The sequence below is a fragment of the Sylvia atricapilla genome, chromosome 4 (assembly GCF_009819655.1).
Source record: "Sylvia atricapilla isolate bSylAtr1 chromosome 4, bSylAtr1.pri, whole genome shotgun sequence".
Taxonomy (NCBI): Eukaryota; Metazoa; Chordata; class Aves; order Passeriformes; family Sylviidae; genus Sylvia; species Sylvia atricapilla.
The window spans coordinates 17669281-17693606 of NC_089143.1; the positions used below are offsets into that span (position 1 = coordinate 17669281).

At 39.1% G+C, this 24326-nt stretch overlaps 1 protein-coding gene across 9 annotated transcripts in view; it reads left to right on the top strand.

The window, feature by feature from the left end:
* LDB2 (LIM domain binding 2) overlaps window positions 1–24326 on the top strand; it is a 210310-nt gene that overhangs the window by 177434 nt on the left and 8550 nt on the right. For 4 of the 9 annotated variants that reach the window (XM_066317199.1, XM_066317202.1, XM_066317193.1 and 1 more), the window contains 2 exons: window positions 21235–21358; window positions 22479–22630. In XM_066317199.1, coding sequence (XP_066173296.1) covers window positions 21235–21358; window positions 22479–22630 — 276 coding nt within the window. The remainder of the gene's footprint in view (window positions 1–21234; window positions 21359–22478; window positions 22631–24326) is intronic. The other 5 variants (XM_066317200.1, XM_066317194.1, XM_066317201.1 and 2 more) reach the window with 3 other exon arrangements.

The following is a 24326-nucleotide window of genomic DNA, read 5'->3' on the forward strand; positions in this document are numbered from 1 at the left end:
ACAGACTAAAAAAAAATAATGGGTGCTGTAAGCAACTTGCTGAAGCAGGGCCGTGATGCAACCAGGGCATGGCTCTGTGGGTCAAAAAAGGAGCCAGATTGTTTCAGCTGCTGGAGAGCATGGCTGAATAAAAACAAGGACTTCTCTTTTCCAGTCTGCTCTCAGGTTTCATTTTTTTTTAATTGAAGAGTGACTGAACAGCAGGTTGGAGTGAACATGCTAGTGGTTGCTCTTCTGTATACACAACTTGTACTTCTGTGTGCTTTAGCCATCCCCATCTGTCTGATTTAGAGCTCATTTGCCTTTTTAAGACCCTCAGGTTATGTTCATCTTTGTATATTAAACAGCATCTAGTGGTGTTGTTGGGTATCTGAATGCACCGTCTATACTCTGTTAGAGCTGTTCCTGCCTAGTTTGCTCACTCTCAAAGAATTCCTGGGCACAGTTCAGCAGTTGGCATGATAGCTAGTCCATTGCTGGGAGGGAATTTGTATGTAGTCTCCTGTCTTGGTGCATAAGAAGGCTTAACTTTATGAAGGTAGCTTCACAGGTGGCTTCACTGCCAGAGAACAGTGCTGGCACATTTCATTTACTAGAGTCATTATGTCTTAATAGTCTTAAACATGATGGTTTTTGAATTTTGAATTGTTTGACTATGTACCAGGCCCACCTCAACCAAGGTAAGTGAAACACAGGACTTTTGTGGCTCATACTCTTGGAGTTGAATGCTAAAATGTAGGTACTTTGGGATCCCTTTTTTTCTGATATTTGATTTTGTGCTACAACTGAGGTCACAGACCAAGAATGAGCTTTAAAACCAGCTCTCCTAATTTTTTTCCTGATACCATTATCACCATTTCATTTGGCAATTTCTTCTGTTTTAACAGAAACATATGCTTGTGTGTATCTTTTATTTCTGTCACAGGAAAATGCTACTGTTGTTCTCCTGTGTACTGGGATCACAGTAGGTAATAACAATTTTCCCTGTCAGCTAGCAGGAGAAATGGCATTCTCTTTTTACTCCACTCCCATATACACTTCTAGAAGTGAAAGAAACTTGCCTGCAAGAGGCCTGCTGCCTGGACTGAAGGCAGGCATGTAGCAGCCAAGCAGCAGAGTGCCCAACTGGGCAGAATGTGTTCAGTAGAACACAGTCCAGGATGTGAGGACAACTCCTGAATGCCATGGAGAATCTATAACACTTTGAAATGTGTATCTGGGTACACAAAATGGGGCTAAAATCTGAAAAAAAAATTAAATTAAATTAACAGCTCCTTCTTGAATATCTGTGGTCTTTATGTGTCCATCTGAGTAAAGTAAGAATTTACCTTTTGATGTCTTCTGTTTGTGCTGCAAAGTCAGGCAACTTGCACAGATTAGAGGGATTCTTCCTTCCTGAGCCACATTTTACAGCAGAACTGTTTAGGGCCTAGTGCAGTGTTGATACACGAAACAGAAGGAACACAGCCTGACTTTCAAACTCCAAGCAAGAGTTTGCAGTACTTGCAATTAGGAAGAAGATATTTGTACATGTAAACTGCAGGTCTTATCTGGAAATCACTGAGTTAATAATCTTGGGACCTTATGACTTTTTTTTTTTTTTTTTACCAAGACACAGTAGTTTAAGGACATTGTTGTGTGAAACTTTGTACAAATCTGGTAATAGATCAGCTGGTCTGTTTTTAAAAGGAGGGAAGGAAGACTTTATTTCCCCCCAAAGGAACTGCTACAAAGCTATTTTCCTTATCAGAAGAACACCTTTTTCCTGAATGTTATCTCTGACATTTGTTCTTTATAACCTAATGAAGGCAGGTGGAACACTATGGGAATGAGTAATTGTTGATTTGATATAATTTTAACTTTTGTTTCAAGCCTGCACATAGAGTTGGTATTTTGAACCTTCATTTTGCTTATTGGTGACCTTGGGCTATTTTGTGGTGAATAAGAGCGGGAAAAGATAGTGCTTCTTTTTACAGCTAGGCTGTTCCGTGGCTCCAACTCTTGTGTAGAAACCATGTAAAGTTTCTATATATTTTTTCTTTTGTGAGCAGCAGAGAGTGTTGCTTGATCTTCTGACATAAAATGATAGGGCGTATTTGTAATTTAGGTTCTTCTCTGAGTGTTTGAATTAGACCCTTTACACATCTTGTAACCATCAGTGGCCTTCCTGGCTGAGGGTCCTGCTGTGCAGGTGGAGTGAGGCAGCACTGTGGCCCTGCCTGCTGTCCCCAGGCTCAGGAGGGCTGGAAGTCAGCTGGGTCCTGCCCACCCTGGCACACAAGCTGACCTTTTTTCCTTAGGAATGGTTCCAGGATTTCCCCCCAGAATCTTTGAGCATGGTCATTCCTAGAAGATGGACTTTTCCTCTACCAGACATAAGGGGCTGCGCAGACCTGTTACTCCACTGCTCAGTGGTGTTGGCATAGGGATTGATCCTCTCTGGACTGTGCAGCATTGTGCAGGCAGTAACACCCGGTGACTGGGAGAGACACTTGTGTGTCCTCAGGTATTCTGAGGTATGCCCATGCTCCGGCCATGGCCAGCCTGTTTTACTTTGCCTTCTTGGTACTAAACAAGTTTGGGGCAGGGGGGAGTGGGGCGGGCACCTGAAGTCACAAACTTTCAGTGTGAAAAGTTAAGCCATGAAAAGTAAAGATTTAACCTTATCTGTGCTCAAGTGCAGCCTCTTTTTGTCCTGGTGTGAAGCCAGTGGTGTGTTAAACTCTGAATACAGAGTACGAGCTTGTAGAGTATCAAAGCTCAGGGAATAGTCTGATACACTCTCTTGAATCTTAAATGGCTGAACAACCATGGTATTTTTGCATGTCCCTAGCACTTTACATGGTACTCTAATACCAAATACTAGATGAAGGTGAAGACCAAGTTTTGCTACTCTGCCTGGATCAGAGGACAGTTTCTATAACAATAGGCAGAAAAACTGCTTTGGCTCAGCCTGACAGTTAAATGATCATTATTTGTATTTCCATCAGGAAAAGGGTTCTTCTAAATACCACTTTCTCCTCTTCACCATACTTGACTACTGGGAAAACCAAAAGAGTCATGTACAGATAAAAAGTAATTTAAATGTAATATAGAACTAAATATAGTTTTTTTCTATTTTCATCTCCCTTGGCTACTGGCCAAAGAGATTTGGTACCCAGCTGTTATGTCATCTTACTCATGGATGTGTGAGGGTGATCCCCAAGAGCTTGTCCAAGTCTGGATCTGAGAGCCACAAGCCTCCCCAGTAACATCATCCTCTGTGCCAGAATGACCCTTTCTGGGGAGCTGAGACAATCAGCAGTAATAAGAGCTAAAATAAGATATCTCTCCTTAAAGAAGCCAGCAAGAATCTGGCTCAGAACACAATCCTGAAGATGCCTTTGTCTATCACCAAGCAGAATACTTTCTCCAATTATTTCAGAAACCCACATATGGATTGTCCGTCTGTACCATTTCTTAAGTAGCATTGGTCCCACATCACCAGTTTCAGCCACACATTTCTGCCCACATGCTGCCTATTTCCTTAGTTATTTCTTGGACAGATCTCTTCCCCCAGCTGTTTTGCCTTACAGCCACACAAATAGCAGTGCTTGCTCAGCATGGTGCTGCCTTAGCTGGCATTGCAGCCTTAGTGCAGTGTCCTTTGGATCCTGTCGCTTCCTAAACTTTCCACGTGATTTTTTCTGGCCTTGCTTTCCAGGAGAGGGGGAAAAGGAGGACAAAACAGTCTATGAGTACTTATGTCTCTGAATTAAGGTTTTTCCCAAGTAGCAGTTTATTCAACATATGATGGACTGTTCAATCACAGGTTGGATACAAGGACTTGCAGTCTTTTCAGAGGAAAAGTTTAACTCATTTCTCCACTTAGCCTCAGATTAATGAAGGGCTGGGGACACTGAGGAATACTTAGAGAGCATAAAAATGTCACCATAATTTTTTATATTCTCCACACCCTAAATGTTCACTTCGTGGTGCACATACCATATTGCTTTCCAGAATACCCAGACTAGGGTTCTTCTGCAGTCTGCAAAACTAATTAAAAGCTAAAAACCAAGTGGTCTGAAAGAGCATATTCCTGCTAAACCTTTACTGGTCAGTGGCGTCTGTGGACTAATTTATCCTCACTTCTTGATCAATTGACTCATGCCATAATGATCTCATACTTTTCCCATTCAATCTCAGAATGTTTTTAATGATTGGAAATCTCTGTCTCTGGCTGTGCTTTATACCCTGTGCCATTTGATAGACTTCAGAAAATTTCTTAGCAAGAGTTTCCACCTTTCTGTGGAGCTAACTAAGGGGCACTTCAAGTTGTATGATTCTTCAGCTGCACCTCCCAGAATGAACCCACTCAGGAAGAACAAGATAAATCAAACAATAAAGGCAAGAACATAATGCAGACAATTCACAATAATAAAGTATCTGCATTAGTCTCAAAACAGCAATTCAGAGGAGCATAGGATTAACCAAATACTGTATATGCCAGTTCGTTTGCACCATCTGCTGAAACAAATATCAGAAGGGGAAGGGATAATAGACACATGGGGCGGTGTGTTGAAATAGATTTGGAAAAAAATTGTTTGAGAAAGCTATGAAAACAAAAATCTGGGTGCTTACAAATCTGCAGCCAGGAGAGGGAAGAAAGAATGATGTCGCTTCATAAACATCAGAGATTTGCTTTTTTCATTTACCATTTTTAGAAGAAGGGAAGGTTGTGGAGCTTAATATAATCTACTCTGGAGTCTAGTTCAGACAGGATCTGCTATTTAATTGTAGGAACCACAATCATGGCTCCTATTATGCAGAGAACAAGAAGCACAAATTTTTCAAATGTATGTGGACGCTGGGGCTGGGACATAGTCACAGGTTACATCCACAGGCTGACTGTGTTTAGATAGTTTAGATGTGGTTGTGCAACCACTTGCTAAGAATCTTTTGTGTTCACCAGAGCATGTGAGAGACATTTGGCCCCTTTCAGCTGATCTTCAGATCAATAATATTACTGAGAATGCTTTCCTAGAAAATATGATCAAAAGCTGAGAAATTATGTTGTTCAGATACTATTGTAAAATATGTGTATTAGTCAAAAGATGATATTGGATTTCTGCATTGCCAAACACAGGAACACAAAAATAATGGGAAAAGATTCCCTTATTCCAGAAGTCTGGGAAGTGCGGGTGCATCTCTCTAAGTGTCATATGGTGTATTAGCATAAACCAACCCATTTCAAACCCTGAAAATATGTGTTTATTTCTCTTCATCAAGACTGCTTAAATATTGGAAGTTACAGTTTTTCCCTTGTAATATAAATTGCTACAAGAAATGTAAATTAATCGTTACTTATTTAATTGATAATAATTGCACTTTGCAATCTGTGCTGCAAAAGGTAATGGCTGTGGAACTCAAAAGGCATTTGCACAGAAGTTTAACTTGGTGATAAATGGCTTCCTTGTGTGACATGACACATAAGAGCTGCAAATACAGTCCCATCTTCAAAGACTTGAAAAAAATCTGTTTTAGCGGAATTTTGTGTCTTTTATTTTGGTGTTGAATAGGACAGTATTCTGAACGTGATTGTAAAATTAGAAAGGTCCCTTTAAAATGCAATAAAAAGGAATTGTTTATTTTAAATTTCAGTACTTATAGTGTCAGAACACATCAAAAATACTTGTGAAAGCATCATTGATTCATAGAGAGATGGTGTTAAAGGACATAAGGCATCAGAATAGAATTCAGTCCGACTTTGTGTATATCACAGGCCATTATACATCACTGACTTACTGCCAAACTGAGCCTAGTGGCTTCAATTTCACTGAGACATAACTGGTGTTTGGCAAGAGCAGAGAGTATCCTCAGAGTACCCATTTCAAATTATGGAATTATTAGTTTCCTTATTATATAGATGGGACACAGAGTAGTTTGGGGAACCATTTAAAGGTCTTTCTGGATGCTATATGCTCTACCAGGAGGCTCTTTTCTCATGGCAAAAAAAAAAAAAGAAAACAGCATTGGAATCTTGAGGTCTCACTAACTCCTTCTCCATAAAACCGACTTCTCCTGACGCTAGGGGTGATAATGAGAATTTGACGATTGTTCTGTGACTTGTGTGATATTTTCAGTCCTGGCTGGAACACATTAAAAAGCTGTTTTGAAGATAGAGGATACATTACTGTGATCACACTAGCAAAAAAAAGTTCAAAATCTCTCCTTGCTCTCTAAAAGCACTGAACTGCCTGAAGAAAATAGATGTGTTAGCATAGGCAGAATTACCCAAACCTTATGCCAGAATTGAAATTCACATTACATTGCTCACATAAGGTCTATTTTTTTTTTTTTCACATAAATAAAATTTTAAAAGCCAAATTGTAGTTGTTTTTGTGGTCAGAGTTTCCACTAAGAAGCAGCATGTCTTGTGAGCTTCTGAAGACATTGTGGCCACTCTGGAAATAACAGTTGCACTGTCCCCAGCAGCACTAGGACCACTGCACACTCTCTACATGCATCAATAATATATGAATAGTGCTATTTGCAAGAGACCTCATATTTTGGCTTCCTTATCCAGAAATGTCAGTCTGTCCAATTAGTCCAGTTCCTCTTCATTATGGAAAACAAGGAGGACATTCCAGTCACCAGACCTGTAGCTGTCACTGGATAGATGATGCTCCCAGCCTGTGTTTCCATTAGTAAATGAGATGGACTTACGGCATTGAGTTGAGAGCTTTTATATAAATGTCTGCCTAGGTGACCTGTTGGCACATTTTTTCAGTTTATCCCATGTCACCTCACTGTCTCCCAAACTGTCTTGGTGCCATTTGCAGAGCAACCTGGGTGAGGATGGTTTTTAGTAAGTGTGAGTGGGACCACCCTCTGCTGGGAGCAGGCAGGGCTGAGCTGTGTGCACACAGGTGCTGGACCAGCACCCTCCCTGAGGACTGATGAATGGGCCTCACCTGCTTCATTTGGGAATGTTGTACTTTATAATGTATCCATAAGTGGTTCCATACCCATTGGCAATGTATCCTTGTGCATTGTATCATCAAGCCATATAAATTTAGAATGGCTCAAATGAGAGCAAAATTATATTTCTGTTATATTAACAGGGCATCCATTGTGGAGCTGAGGCTGACTTTGTTGTTTGTGTTGGGTAATACCTGAACTGATGCTGGAATGGAACTGGCAGATGATCTCTTTTATGCCATGAAGCATGCTGATACAAAAGTAATCTGTCAAATTTTCTTGAAAAATATTGAACTGGTCAAATTAATTTCTACAAGCACAGCTGTCTGCATCACCGATACTCAGACGCTTTAACACCAGGGCTGCTGTGCTGCTGAAGCACAACCTCAGTCACACACTTTAACAGCTTTGAGAGCAGTGCTGCAGCGCAATAGGTAGCACTGATACACACACAGAAGACCTTTCTCAATATTGCTTTTACTGAGAACTTCAAATGAATGGATGTATTTGAAAGACTTCCCAGAAAATACATTTCCTTTTCAGCTGGCAGCTCAGTTATTCATCTAAGTAGTCTGTGGATTTAGTAATTTGACAGGTTTCTTTTGTGAAACAATTGTGTGTTATTGCTCTCTCCTTTTTCCATCTCACCTGTACAACTAACCCAGAAATTCAACACAGATATTTCAAGGCACACACCAGGACCAGCCAGCGGCCACCCCAAGTAGCATGTGATGATTCTGGTAACCACTACAGGGCTCATAAATGGGTTCACAAACCAGGGAGAGAAAACCAGAAACAGGGAAAGGGTTAAGAAGGTTGTTTTTTCCTATTTGCTTATTAGCTCAATTCTTGGCATAAGTCTTTCTGGATGTGGACAAAGAGGGAGCACAGATTTTGCTCGTTTCATGTCTTGGAAGATTAGTGCAGGGAGGTCAAATTGAGGTACAGCATCATGTATTATAATGCAGCAGAATGATATGTTATCTAATTTATTAAGTGATCAGCAGATTGGACAGCCTGATTTTTCAACATGCATAGGAGCTCTCAGTTTGTTGGTACTGTTGGTACTTCTTTCTGTTTATGGTGTGCTGCAGGGTGGGGAGGGTGAGAAGAGTCTGGGCTCCCCCCATTCAGATGCAGCTGCCATGTCATGGTGCTTTCCTGTGTGTTTCCCTGGGGATGGCTTTCACAGCACTGACACTCAGACCACGAGCACTCCTGAGGGGATGGTGTAAGGCAGTGCCAGTGTCCCCACAGTGTCCCCACAGCACTGCATGATGCAGTCATTCTGGGAAGCAGAGGCCACACATGCCATTGTGTTTTACCTCCACCTGATCATCATATCCACCCACCTAAAATTCCATCTCTGTTTTCTGTATAGATCCTGACAGAACAGCTCAAGTACACTGTGTACAGTCAGAGGACAAGTATTGATTTTGCTGTACCTGAATAAAATTCTTAACAGAAAAACAAAGCTAATGCTGGTGTTTCATTTTTTCTCTCTTTTGACTTCTGTGAGTGGGTTTCTGTTCTCACCATATAGTATTTGATCTGTGTGAGGTACACAGTCAGAGCTTGATTTTTAAGGTGGGCACGACCCAGGCTCTGATCTGTGCAGGCACAATTTCAGAGCCAGTAAGTAATTTTGCCTATGTTTTATTGCCTGTATTTAATTGAAGTGCAAAGCAATAATTTCCTTCCTACTGACAAATCAGCGAATCAGATAGGCAATTATTACATTTTTCTGCTGTAATTATGAGGAACCATACCCTACCATGTCAACATTGTCTGAAAGTTTCAATGTGTAGTTTATTTGCACTTCACTGGACCAAGAGACAACCAGCCTGATCTGAAGTGTATCCTTATTTATTTTGAAGATTTTGTTAGGAATTAAGGTTATTAAAGCATTATTTTAATAGTAGGTATAGTATACATCAGTAGTGTTGCTAATTATATTGTCATGAAAACATTTGAAGCCTTATTAATGCACACACCATCGATACTTAAAAGCATCGTTGCCTGATGGTGCTAATATAGCTTCACTAGTGGATGATCTATGACTGCAAGCATTAAATACTTCCTACTTTAAAGTCATTAATCCCTACTTTCTTCGAATACGTTTAATTAAAAAGTTCCATTTTCCAGTAATTGCTGTTTTTACATAACCCCAAAATGGAATTTTATTCAGGCACAAGGTCTTTTATATAAACATCCATCTGTCCACAGCATAACAGTGCTGGGACAAGTTTTGTGGATTGGGTGAGAAGCAAAGAGATTACAGAAGACTCTGTGTCCCTGTAAGAACTATGAACTTTTGTGCTCTATGTAACAGCTTTGGAGCATTTTTGCTTTCAGAATTTTGGTGCCAAACAAGGAATTGCAGAATCAATAGGAGAGAAAATCATGAAACAATGGGTTTTACGCCTACCGGAGTTGCAATATTAGTTTATAAAAAATTCCCCTTTTTTTTTTCTGTGTCAAGGTGTGCACTGCAAAGTATCCTTCTTTCTATTTGAACATAGAATTAAGCAAACCTCAATTGCATGTATAAAAGTACACATGTACATAAACACACACACACACACATATATATACATATATATCCTCTGTGCTTCAGGCTGAGAGATATCACTAATAAAAAAAATACGTTGGTATTAATAAGGTCGGCATTCAAAAAGTATGAAATAAATGCATGGAAGTTTGTCAGCTTATTAATCATTCCATTACAAGTGGTGTTTTCACTTCCATTGCTCTAACATCTAACCACAGTTCACTGGCTAGAGGCCAAGGTAGCTTTTGCACTGGCACATTACCATGCAGTGTACTTCTGTACTTCTCTTCCATTTATTAATGCTGCAGACTTCCTACAATTCAGGCTAAAAATAGAACTGGTTATGTGAAAAACACTGCATTTGTGCCTGAGCTGCAGTATAGAAACAAGAGGATTTTATGTGGATGGGGGAAGAGATTCATGACACTGAAGAGCTAGCTGCTTATATTCTGGAAAAAGCATTCTTTTTTCATGGTTGTAAATAAAATTAGAGTTGCTATGTACATGTTAGTCTGAAGGATGAATCATAGTTGTATTGCCTCAGTATGAATCTTTATGTGTATCTTTTGTATGAAGGAGAGATGATTTCTTGTACAAGGAATCCTGAAAATAGAGCAATGTATGGAAAGGAATTTTGTAAAATCAAAGATGAATGTGATGTTTTGTTTTTCAGTATAGAGACTGTCTTCATCTGTGGCATGTGTTTTGAAGTAGCCTCGAAAATTATATGCAAACCAAAAACTTCAACCTCACCACTAAATTTTTAGGCTTGTCTTTTGGCCAGGCAAAGCATCTCCTATTGTTCTGCTTACTGTAACTTTAAGTCAGCATTTGCTGTCTGCAGACCACTGCACCACAAAAACATTTCTAAACTTACTTCCAAGCTGTAATACAGCTGCACACTAAAAATTGTCAGCATTCAAATGCAGTCCTTACACTCTTGATCTTTTTTATAATGCTGTGATTTGTTTTGAATCAACAGTAGTTTGAACAAGACAAACAACATACCGGGTTCCATCTGAACCTAAGGGAGCTGCCAGGGACACAGGTGAAGAGTGATAGTGGATGCATTTCATAGTCAAAATGAAAAGCGGCAAAACTGATAAGGTCTCATTGTTGCACAAATAGAAAAAGCTAACAGTTTGCATATCAGAAATATCAGGTGTTAGGATTTGACTCAGAACTGCTGAATAGATGCTTGTTTACCTTTGGAGAAATAGAGAGGAAGGAAATGTCATACAGCAACATCACATGTGGTAATGATGGGAGATGGCAAACAAGGAAATAAACCTTTCCGATGCTGTTTCCTAGAGATACTGTTTGGACTGGCTGTGATGGTGGATTATTAAGGAATTCTGATTATTAAATATCTGTGCTTGGCAAAGAATAAGAGAGCAACAAACCTCTTTTAAGTGCACAACAGTCTCCGAAGTCACCCTTGTTTTGTTCTTGGTACTGTGTAAGAAATAAAATTGGTGATCATGTTAGAAGCAGAGGCAATAATATTGAAATGAGAACAAATTGTAAGCTGTCTGATTTTTGAACTATCTAGAGAAAATGAAATTAAGAAAGCTTTCAAATGCCATGTGCTTTGCACCAGGCCACTGAAACTCAGTGAGATAAAACAATCGCTACTGTGTTTCTCTGTCAATTGGTAACCTATAATTGGATTTTAAAAAGGAGGTATTAGTTCACAGGACAAGGCTTAAGTAAAAAATATTTGGTGCAAAGTGCTTAGCTCCTCCTCTTAATTACTGCAGACCAGCCTTAAACCTTACCTAACAGTGGAACTCCATCCAAATCTAGTACAGACTAAAATTAATGAATCTGCTCCAACTTACATTAAAATTTAATTTTGTCCTGACAAGCTCTCTGAAATTGATACTCACTGCAATACTGAGTGCAGTATAAAAGATCATATCATGCAGTCAACATGATGCACTTTGCAATGTAATTTAACACAAATGTTAAATTAAATTACAAAGATAAATTTTACGGTCTCTCTTAAAATCACTTAAGAGCTTAATTCTTATCTGAGATGTGTAAGACACAAATCTTTCCTATTGATCACAGACTATAGAGATAATTGTGAGAGAAGAATCACAAAATATGATGGGCTGTCCAAGGCTTTTCTTTATGATACAGACCTGTGATTTGATGTATTAGTCCTTTGTTGCAACTAGGATCTCTGCTGAAGGAAAAGGCTTGTAGGTTGTCCTCATTAAAAAAAAAAAGGCAAAAAAAGAAAAAAAAAAAAAAAAAAAAAAAAGCCAATCTGTGGCCAAATTGCACCAGGAGATCCATGAAGAAGATTTAGACAATGTTAAATAACGTTTGGATGATTCAGATTGTAGATTTTCGTGACCTTCAGATCTAAGCCCATCAGGAGGAAGATGAGACTCATCCTAAAAGTCCTTTTATTTTCATTAGCTGAAAATGCATACAGCAACTGGATGCAGTTTGCCTCTGCCATTGGGATTCCAGGAATCTCTATGTATGTTATTGAAACCAACTGTCCTTACTTTGCCTGATTTGTAATCGAGGAAAAGGAAAGGAGCAGATAATCTTCACTATTCACTTTGGTGTAGGAAGAACTGCGAGCCCAGCTGGTGGAAACAAAATTAAAAGCCCATAAGATTTGTCTGTGATACTGTTGAAGGAGGGGGTTTTCTAAATACCTCCCCATTGTACAGAAGGTGAATAGGAAAACGAGCATTTGCTGAAAGGACATTTTTTTAATGTCTGGGTAATGAGAGGAAGAGTTTAAAGTTGCGAAGTTCTTGCAAAGAATCAAAAAAATAGAAAAAACTTAAAAAAACTATTAAAACGTCAACGAAAGAAGCAAAACTACAAACACTGGAACTTCTTTCTGCCCTTTCTAAACAATGGATCTTAAATAAAAAGATTAAGCAAAATCACAAGGAAAATATTTTTAGAGTTTGAGGGGAGAGGGTTATCAAATAGTTACAGCAATGACTGAGAGCCCTATTATAATTTTTTAAATGCTTAAGATATTCTGAAACAGAATTCCTTCTGGCACATGCTATAATGATGAGCATACTAACTAATATGATAACTAAATAAGGTATATGTCAAAGTCATCTCCACAAATGCACTTCAGCTTCCCCTTGGACAAGGGAAGGAGAGCACATCTGTCCAGTTCAACATTCATTATGTAGCATCTTGAAGGTGTCTCACACCTCTCATTACTTACAAACTGAAGATGTCACTAAGACTGATCATATCCACTGTAAGAAATGCTTCGTTTAATACAATATGATGCTAAGTAGGCCCTCAAATTAGGTTCTTTTCAGGGAAGAATGTGCTCAGCTATCAGCACTTCAGCAGCAGCTCTGCAGGAACAGGGTCATTGACAGGAGTGCTTTCCTGGTTCTGGAACTGTTAAAGCCAGAGCCCTTCTGCTGCCCTGGGCACACTGCAAGGAGTGAGGAACCTGCAGTCCTTGCTGGGATGCAAGGAGGGAGGAAGAAACTTTCTGAGCTGTAAAGGAGGTTGGGTTCCTTGCTGACCAGGCACACAGTTTTGATGGTGTCATGGTGCCACCACAAGGAAAGGCAGAATTAATAGGCACAAGAGCTAACAAAGTTTCCATAGTCACCTGAATTGCTCCAGAGTGCATGGAGGAGAGGACGCATTGTTATCTAGCTGATATTTAAAGGAGGGGAGAAAAAAAAAGAAAGGGGAAAAAAAAGGAGGGGAAGGAGAAATTAAATTGGGATGCAACGCTCTAATTAGAATATAGCTGCAATGCTGGTCATGGCTGTGCTACGATCTGTTTCATATCCACTCATAGATATTTACCTGAAAAAACATGTTTTTAAGCTTAGTCTTACCTGAAATGAATGCTGCTTCTTTCCATTATCACTGTTGCTGGGCATTGAAATGACTGCAGATACAGAACAGTGTAAAAACATGATGAGCTATGTAGCTTGGGAGCAATTGAGCAGCTGAATACTGCATTATTGAGAAATCATTCGCTACCTCTGGGTGTTAGTGAGAAACTGGAGAGTCCTAGACTGGCATTCAGGGCATAGCACAGGATGAATAAACATTACTGAGTGCTGAGTATTTGCTAGTGAATCCAGCATGGGGCTTCAGCAGTTGTGTGTCATCCCACTGCGCCCTCCCAGGTTGGCAACACACACAAAAGGAAGAGTGAATGCCAGGAGCCTTGTGGCAGGATTCTTTCCTAAATAACCAAATTATCAATGAATTTAAGGACATTTTGCATGACATGTAGCAGGGAAAACAGCCATATTTTCAAGTGTCAACGTATAAGAACCATTTAAATATTTATCAGTAGTCCTCAAGGGACTTGTAGATAGGTGAAATTGTTGTTTTTATGTGCACACCTGTCTATTGCCAAATTATTCCTCCGTAGTATTTTACCTCTTATCTAGTTAAGTTAGGAATCTCTTTAGAACTACATCTCTTTATTATTTTGTAACATATATGTATATCTCTGTCATTGTACAAATGCAGATACAGATGCAAATTATCACTAATATTGCAAGTGTTAAATTCTAATTCCTAGGTTCTTAGGTGACTGCAAGTACAAGTATTTCGTGACTCAGCATGGTGTCACAAAACATGGAACCTTCTCTCATGCTGAGTGGTGGCTATTAAGTATATCCCAGACCCTGTAAATCTCAGGTTATGGAATTTTTCCCAGAATCTGCTTTTGCTATGGTATTGTGCTGCAGAAACTCATCCTGTATTTCTAAAGCTATCAAAAAAATGTCCACTCCATATGGTTTTCAAAATGTACTTAAAATATGAGCCAAGTTCAACCTGATGCAGTGCTGTCTTGCTGAGCCCTGAGCTAGTCTAAAACAATTTCTTTCAGAGGTGTGATCCCATTCATTTCAATGAGATTTTAAGTCAAAGCCTAAAGAAAGTATTTTTAGTAACAGTTTTGAAACTCTTTCATTACTATCTGTTTAAATCAAATATCTTTAATTTAGGAGTAAATACAGTAAGCGTGCCTATACCATGTTTCCAAGCAGTTTTCTACTTCCTTGTAGATTTCGAAATTCATATTGTTTCCCACCTATGTAGCAAACCCAAGGAATTCAGTCTGTTTATACACAGCCAATTTAAAAAATCTTTGGCACAGAAGGAATTGGAAATATGGAGGGAACAGTAGTTACAGTAAACAAGCTAGGGATTATTCTGTGGTATTGGACTACTTAAGCTACTGGAGTTTAAGAGCTGGCTTTTAATTCTGTCCCAAAGATCATCTAAGGTTTCACTAAAATAAATGATCCTGTGCAGACTGGATTTTGAATATTCAGGTTAAAATAACTGGGTTTATAATTTAAGTTGAAGCAGTTGCTGTATTTGCTGCTTGCTACACTAACTACTGTCAAAATCGAACATTTAAGTATTCCGTGTATATCATTACACGAGATGTACAATGAACATTTATTAGTTCCACATCTCAGCAGGAGTGCACAGTAGCTTTTCAAAAAGGGAAAGCAGGTAGCAAGAATAGTAAGTTGAGTGATGGGAATCTCAAAGCCCCTTCTTTAGGCTTAAAGTTTATCTTGCAGGGAAGGATCATGGATACAGCTGATCCACTGAAATGTACTGATGGAAGAGACTTGTATTTGACTTGACATACTGGGCAAGAGCTTAAAACAAAGCCAAGCATTCCCCTCTAGAAAAGAAGTATGTAAAAAACCACTTAATTTTTTTTAGTTCATAAAACCCCCAAAACAATTCTCATTTATATCTCCATGTTTTTAATGGAAAACAAAGATGGTTTTTAAGATGAAAATGTTCTGTATTCACATGTGATCCTTAAAAAACACATGCTATTTTGAGCAGTGAATTGCAAGCCGGCCAGTGAAAGAAGCAGCAATATGTTCCTAGGAAATTTTCATTCCTCCCTCTGTTCTGCAGGGGAATGAAACTTACATTAATTCGGAAAAACAAGCATGAGCAGAGAAATTTAAAATCAGCTATAAGCTTTCTCTGTTTCTAACTCCAAAGAATGATCTGTACTGAGGACTGCAGCAATGCTTTCCTGTTTCAGTGCCATGCTGCTGGGAGTCCAGGTCGCTCATACAGCGTTTTGAAACCACTCCAGAAAGTCAAACTTCCAGGTATAGCTCTTTTACAGGGCCTGAAAAAAATAGTGTGTCCCCTTCCTCACTGCCGGTGTATCAGTAACATACTGTGGACATCTGGAAATGTGTGCCTGTGGATGGGCATGAAACAGTGGATGTGGACGTGCAGAGACATTTCAGTTCTTTTCAGAAATCCTGTCCCACTGAAGAAATGGGACTTTTCCCAGAGAAATGCACTGGGGCCAGAATTTCTCTAGCAGAATTGTTTTCTCTAGAGCACATAGAGGGTGTGCAGATGGAAGACTGCATTTCAGCATAGAAATAAAATGTCACTGTGTTTAGATTTGTTGGTTAATAACTCAGAGTCTTTGTGGAGGATAAAAAACGAGCTCTAAAAGAAAGCACTGAACCTCTTCAAGGCTGCACATTGTATTCGAGGTATACCTACTCTGTCAACATCCTACCTGAATATTAGCCAATGATTAATACTCCCATTCAAATGGGGGGTTTGTTACTTTTAAGAAGGGTTGTAAATCAACATGTGCTCTGAATATGCAACAGTTCCTATAATTTTCAAGTGATTAATACGGGCATTTGACCAGGAGAAGTTTCAAGCATCAGAGAGTTAAAACTGCATTTCAGTAGAACTTCAGGGAACACTCATCACTGCCTGGTTCCTTGCTGGTTCATTCAGAAAAAAACTGATGTTACATTATACATTAACATTTGTTAAGTGTCATCTACATGAAAGAAATTAGCTATTTCCATTTTTTAAATTGTAGTTTCTGAAACTTTTATGTGTATGGACAAAATAGGCAGCCATAGGAAGACACTTAAAACTTGCTTATTTTGGTAAGCCATGGGACCTTTTGGCCACCTCGCTTACTGACCAGATATGTTTTCTGATTTAATGAAACTGGCTGGGTGATTATGTAGTGTCACCAGCTAAATATGGCAAGACTCGAGTCTCACCGATTTCTCTTTAAAATGCAAAAGGCATTAGAAAGCTGAAGGGCTGCCGCTCCTTTGTGCTGCTGGCGCGGAGGCAGGGGAGCCTGTTGGCTGGGACAGCTCTGCCACCTGCAGCTCAGCGCCGGCAGGACCGCACTGCCTGCCCCGACAGCACAACGGCCTCGCCAGCCGAAACAGCAGCAAAACCCCTCGTGGAGGCAAGAGGCTTCACGGAGGAGGGTAATCGCTAATTAAATTTGAAATGGAATACATTGTCTTATGGTACGCAAAAGGTAAAAGAGGGCTTTCTCATCGGTCGTTCTTAATAATCCTCACTGCTTCCAGAATGAGCATCGGTTCTCAGAAAGGAATAAAACCCAGCATTAAAACAAAAATCATAAGGCTAAAACTATTCTTGGATTGATCTCAGAGTTGAATACGACCCCTCACCTATGAAGGCCAGTTTGGGCTCTGCTGATAACTGATGTATTACAGGAAATTATGTGTGGATCCATATTCTCAGAACCCTTTAACTCCTGTCTGCAGTGCCACTACTATCTCCTCATATAAATCCCTTCTTGAAACACACTGGTTTTTGAAACCTGTATATGCTAGCCTTCTCCTCAAAAAAAAAAAAAAAAAAAAAAAAAAAAAAAAAAAAAAAAAAAAAAATCCTTCCAGATGTGTTTTACTAACACCAAACAATAAAAAAGAAAAACCACCCCCAAACATGCCTCATTATGTTCCTTATTTTCACTCCCTTGAGCCCCAAGGGTATAGCATTACCATTTTGTCAAGTTGGATCCAAGCCCTCTGATTGATGAATTGTCCATAGGATCCATATGGAACTCCAGAAAAGTCACTGGCAGTCTATATAGTACCAAAATGTGTGCATGGGTGCTTGCTAGTGTGTACTGAGCACATATACAGGCTGCTCATGCCAGTGATCTCTCAGTGTGAAGAGCTGTGTTCATCCCTGGAGCTGGCTCCACCTCACAGCTCTGACAGTGAAACAGCCATGGTTCTACCTAATGGTCAGACATCATCGTAATGAGCTCAGATGAGATAGCTAGAAACTAATTCTAATAATATTGGGTTACTGAGCATGATGTGGAGTTCTCTCAATGGGTTTCAGTACTGCAGAGGGAAAAATATGACCTATTATGATACACATTGTTACAAATACGTTTTAAAAGCTAAAACAAACATAATTTTTCTTTGAACTTTAGGTTTTGTTTAACTGCACACACAATTAAGACACATTCTAGTGCCTGAAACATCCAGATGGACCTTGGTGTCCTTCTGGGACAGCAGGAATGAGCTGGTGCATCAGATCCGGCATCATCTAGGGTATTTCAGCTGGCACTAGAAACCTGTGGATCCCACCTCTAGTGTTGCCTAAGCGTGGAACTCAGAAATATCTGTCTTGTCAAGCATTGCCATTAAAGGTGCTGTAGTCCTAGGAATGTAGAAATTATTTCTGTAATCATACATCGTCACTGCACTAAATTCTTGAAGTCTTTAGGCTATTTTCTTGGGTGACTGATTTCAAGCTGTGAAGAAACTGCTTGTAGAAGAGATTGTTTTTGTTGGTGTTCCAATTATTAATATAGTACTGTAGTAAAAAACTTGTATATTTTCATATTATCCAGTGCTTGAAAAAACGTTAAAATAGATGTTTTGAAGAAATCTCACAGAGGGAGACTAGATGATCTGTGGGGAATAGACAATTTAAGCCTCAGGCTTCTTCTATATGCCAATGAATGCAGGAGTATAAAACATTTCATTAGCTTTGTTTTAAGAATTCACTCTGTCAACCCAGCCTGCCACTTACATGCTCACCAGTGGTTAAAGACAGCAGGTGGTTTTGGCCAAACCAACTTTTAAATGCATCTTGTCCCCACATTTTTAATCTGGCTTTTTTTAAAAAAAAAACCCAACCATCTACTGATTGTCACTGGCAAGTTCTTGGACTTAAGATACTTGGAGCACAATCATTTCCTCTTTCAAGGATTTGGGTTTGAGTCAGTTTAGATTTCAAGTGGGTTTCAAAGGTCACCGAAAAAGACTGTGAGATTTGATATAAATCATTTTTAATCCAGTTCATTTTATACTTATGCCCAATTCATATGAGCTAGATGCATTTAAAACTATAGAGTTCAATGCCCTCCTATTACTCAAGTATCCAAAGCTGACCTTACAATTTTGCGACTTTAAAGGAAGAAAATGGTTTTGAATTCCCTAAAAGTCAGAAGTATTCATGTGACTGGGTACAGCTCCCAAGTATCCAGAAGATGAGACTTTCCCATGTCCCATGGGAAAAGGGCCCTCAGTGCCCATATTTTTCTCTGTGCAAGTGAGATCAGTCAAGCATTTCTACATATTGAGTCTGTATTCCATTTCAGTCTTGTGTGTGAAGTGAAAGAGATTATATACAGGATTAGCAGTCAAGATATCCACAGGCAGCAGGGACAGCTAGTTTTCAGTACACATTATGGTTAGAGCACAATAGCAAACATCTTTGCCAAGATGATAAAGAAGAAACATTCTCTTTGTTGCCAGTAATAAATATCTAGGGAAGAGTAAGTATATAATGAATAAAGTGTCCCTAAGGAAATGTTGGAAGAACCTACATATATATTTACGTATTTTCAGTCCCAGCAGCAGTAGAGCTATGTGAGTCTAGTGCTCTGCCCAGGGTAACTAGTTTGTTCAGAATTATCACAAATATTTTCTCAAATATCTTGCTGCTATCAGCTCATAATGAGAAAATTTAGGCAGCTGTGCCAGAAACCCAGACTTTTGAGAGTCAAAACAATGCTGCCCATTATGATCACAAATCTCTTTCTTTCTCACATATACATACACACAAAACCTGAGCAAGCACCTGCAGGTTTCAGAATAAATTGAATATGAACTCAAAATACAACACCTTCTTTCACAGCATAAACTGGATCCTGCATGTATTTTAGAACCTGATGATCTTAATTTTTGTTAGAATATTTACCTAGATGAAAATCCAACCCCAGAGTGTACTATCTGATAGCAGCTTTCTGTCCATTAGATTATCTTCTAGATATTTATTTACAAAAATTATGTAAAAACTAAGAAAAACGTCAATGAGGCAACTGCAGATCCAATTTCTGCACTTGGAAAAAAATAATTTCTCGTACTGAAGCTCTTCATTCTCCCTGCTGTTTTATGTTATCTCTGTTTTAACTGCTGTTAATGAAAGGCTCATCAAACAGCAGTGCCAATACACAGTAATATTTAAATGCTGAATTAGTCTCAGTATTCATGTCAGCTCTCTTTCAACTATTTTCTCTGCATACTTTGCATCTCCATTTATATGAATGAGAGAAAGGTGGACGTGGGGAGAATGGAGCAAGCATTGCTCAGCTCTGCAGCCCAGAGGGAAGAATTTGTCTCTTGTCTTATATATTTGTAAAAGAATGAAGGGAAAACATTTCCTGCTGAAGTAAATCCTAGATACTCCTTCAGCAAAAATGTCCTAAAACTAAGTAAATAATTCAAAACAAGACTTCACTTAAGTTACACCTTTCTTCAGTTGCCATTCTAACTTCTAATAATTTGATCAACTTGTTGCCCTACTTCTGTTGGTTAAAAAAAGCCAAACCTGCCCCTGCTTCTAAATGCAGTTCTGCTTTGAAAAGTGACTAAAAATGGCATGCAGGCTCCATGCTTATTCTGTGCCAGCTACTTCCTTATCATATGTGCTCAGTTTGCAACTAAGGAACCCTTTCTCCTATGTGCCAGCCCTGCAAATTTCAGGTAGAACCTGTAGGTCAACCCAGATTTTTTTTGTCCTCATTTAGGATGCCTAAAACCCAAGGCTCTGGCAAACAAGAGTAAGCCCTCAGTTACAGATGTGCAATTTTATAGCCTTCTATGGCTTTGAGTGAGGTTTAATGACTGGAAATGATTCTGTGGTTATAAACAGGAGAGAATACAAAGCAGTGCAGTGCTCTTTCTTCTGGATCTGCTGTGCTAACAGCAGTAGAAAGCAGTGGACAATTGTAATTATTAAGTGAACAGATAGAAAATGTGTAAGACTCTATTTAATATAGGTGTTTGAAATCCCATGTTTTCAGAAATCTTTATCTTATATATTCAGCATTCAAGCAGATAAGAAAAATAAAATGCTTCTCCTTTTTTTCTCATATGTGTCATTCATATGAGAGGAAGAGAGCATATAGTCCTCATATAACAAAAAAAGTCCAAAATTACCAGGATTGTTTTGCATGCAATATCAAAATAGAATATAATTTACAAGAAGTTCTCATTGTACTGTGCAGCAGGTCAGAAGAACACATTTTGTTATATGGGAATGATAATCTTCTATAGGCATTTTATTATTTATTAATCTTCGCAGGTTTGGAAATGAAGTATGAACATTTTCTAGTCTTCTAAAATATCTGCAGCCTGGAAGACTAGAGTTGAAGTTTATCTGATATATTCAAGAAATACCTAGAATAGTAAATAGCAAGAAAAAGTTTTCCCAGTTCAGAGTTTTGATTTTCCAATCCAAGTGAACTGTACAAGACATGCTCTGTTAGAAAGAGTAAAAAAAATCCAAAAGTACAATTTACAGCTATGTAAATACTGATCAGTGGAGGCTTTGCTTGGATGAAATTGTTCTATTCTGATTTTTTCTTCCAGTTGTGTGTAATACTGGAGCCAATGCAGGAACTGATGTCAAGACATAAAACTTACAATCTAAGTCCTCGAGACTGCTTGAAGACTTGCTTATTTCAAAAATGGCAGAGAATGGTGGCCCCACCAGGTATGTTTCACTTCCAATATTCCACTTATTTTATAGTAAAATTAATAGCGAAGCAATGGGAAAGTTTACTTATAAAGGAAAGTAATAAAAATTAACAATGCTCCCAAAGCAAGCCTGAAAATTATTCTGGTATTTTACGATTTCAATCTGACACAACTGATTTATAGATGTGCACACTGAGATGGCTTCACTATGACTAGGATATAATTTAGTACAAAAATATGTGTAGATGGAATGCAAAATGCCTACTGGCTCCATTAGAATTCATTGTTTATGTAATCCTGCTTCCTGCTGTGACTTTGAAATTACAGCTACAATTCATAATTAATTGTCTTTGAGACTAATATCAAGTTATTTACAGGCCTGGACCTAATCTCCTTCCTCTTACACCTCAAAATAATAATTCTCTATTTTTTCAGATTATAAAGGGTTTTATATCTAAGAGTGTTCACATGGGTGCCCAGGCCAAATTTTGAGAAGAACAATTGTCCCTCTGTGCGTTGCCAGTTTAAGCAAAGCTGTGTAATTGTCCTGATTCGGTCTGAGTTGTGCAGCTTGCCGGGCAATGGCATTAGCACATGTTATTGGGCTCTCTTGGGAGCAGCAATTCTAGAGCTGAAGCCCACACAGGATGCAGAAGGAACTCAAAGGGTTCAAGCTTGTTGCTTCCTGCATCAATGGCAGCAGTAGGGTAGAAAGTTTCTTTAGCCTTTGTCTCTGGCTGGGTCATTTGAGGCTGTACCCTACATCACAGTAAGACCTGCATTTTTGTTTAGCACCATTTCTTGCTGTGTGACCTTCAGCAAGTTCCACGGTCACTTTGACCATAATGATCATTATCATGATACTCCCATCAATAAAATGCTTTTGAATACTTTTATTCTTACCTGTAGACAATAAACTTGGTTAATCCATCAGAAAAAATTGAAAGCAGAAACCATTGGTTTGGGTCCAAATATTATTCTACAGTTTGTATGTTAAATCTAACACAACTGCTACCATTAAACTTAGTAACTTAAAACTAATTGAAAAAGTATTTCAGCACTTCTTCTTATGGATCATTTTAGTTCATGCTTTACAGTGTCTGCCATTTGCTTTCCTTCTTACCATTTTATTGCAGCAGAACCCACAAGACAACCAACAACCAAACGGAGGAAAAGGAAAAACTCTACCAGCAGCACTTCCAACAGTAGTGCTGGGAACAACGCAAATAGTACCAACAGCAAGAAAAAGTCAGCTGCTGCAAACCTGAGTCTATCAAGTCAGGTACCTGTAAGTCTCACTTTCCTTTTAGGCCTGAATCACTTACGGTGCTTTAATTCTTTCCATACATTGTGAAGAAGGTGCATTCTTGAGCCAAAACTATCACAAGGAAAAGGCAATCTTGCACAGTGTGCTGTGGAAGCTGGGGAATTAGTGGAGAGGTGTGAAAAAGCTGTTCTGCAGTGCAGCTTTAATGCAGGACCCTCAAACAGAAGTGTCCTGAAGATCAGATGTGATTTTTTAAAGGCCTGGGCCAGTTCCCTGTTTTGTCGGGAGGAGTCCCTTCAGTAGTGGTGGGATTCAGATTAGGCCTCGTGTTTTTAGACACAGCATCAGCCTTGCAGACTTCATCTGCCGGGTGCTAAGTGAGGATGTGTCCCAGTGGTGCAGGACAGCTGTACCTGAAGAAGCCACTGGTCTCTCTGTGTTAGTACCTTGCCTCTAATTTGTGCCAGGTTCAGACACCGAACAGGAGCAGGTTGTGATTTAAATTACCTGCAGAACTTTATTCTTTGTCCAATCACTCCACCTGCAGAGGGTAGAGCCCCTGGAATGTGGCTCTCAGCTTATGCACCCTGCTAGCTGTAACTGTTGACTTCCTAATTGTATAGGGAGACGCCAAGTCATTTCCAGAGTAGCAACTGTATCAGCACTTTAATAATGTCACATTTACTGCCTTAGTCACAATACGGGGGCAATCAGACCCCAAATTGTGACAAAGTGTGCCTTAGTCAATAAGGAGATAGCTTATGCATTTTAAAGCTTGGGAAATTAATTTGATATTATAGGAATCATAATGTCATATCCTGGGAATAACATGCAGGTATTTTTATTGGATTTTTGGTCAGAAGATAGGAAGGGGTTAGGTCTCCTTTGAAACCTGACAAAGAATATAGGCATTTTGTTAGCACAAAGCAGACACTTCCTGGGAAGCTTGAATACCCAGATGATTAAAAAAAACCCAAAAAAATAAATAAAAAAGAGGACTAGACTAACACCAGTGAAATGAAATTAAGATTTTTGTTTAGCAACTGATTTAGCAATCCACTAGTTTACAGCTTTGGGCTTCAGTACATTAAACTCATATTTCCTCCTTGTCATATTAAAATTGGCTCACATCCCCAGAGTCAGATTCTTTCCCTAATATAGGCATCTCTGTTTTTCTGGCAGCACAAAGCAGTCAGAAGGCTGACTACCTGATCTCCTGGTGGCAGGCACCACTCTGCCCCACTGATGGTGTCTGCCAGAAAAACCTTTGGATCACTATTCACCATATTTAAGGAAATACTGCAATGGAGTGCAAAACCAAGCAACCAGCTAGTTCCTTGCTGTCTCCAGCTTTAAAAGACAGTAGAATCATTTTCTGTCAACTACACTCTGCTCAGAGTTCAGCAAGAGCAGAATCTGACCCCCTGCCTCTCTTCAGCCTACTCCTCCCTGGAGAGTGGACTTCTGTTGCCTTCAGTTGTAGCTGTGTGTACTTGAATGTTTGAATGTGATTGAGCCCTCTGATAGTTACCTGTCACTCCCACTGATATTGAAAGTGACTTCAGGTGCTGAAGGCTACTCCTGACAGATGAAGTAGTCAAGGCTGCTCTTCTGATGGAGATGATAGTTGAGCATCTGAGACATATTGGTGAATTTTATTATGGTATGAGGGATGGCTTTTTAACCTTCATTTACTTTCAGAATGTTGCATATTCAA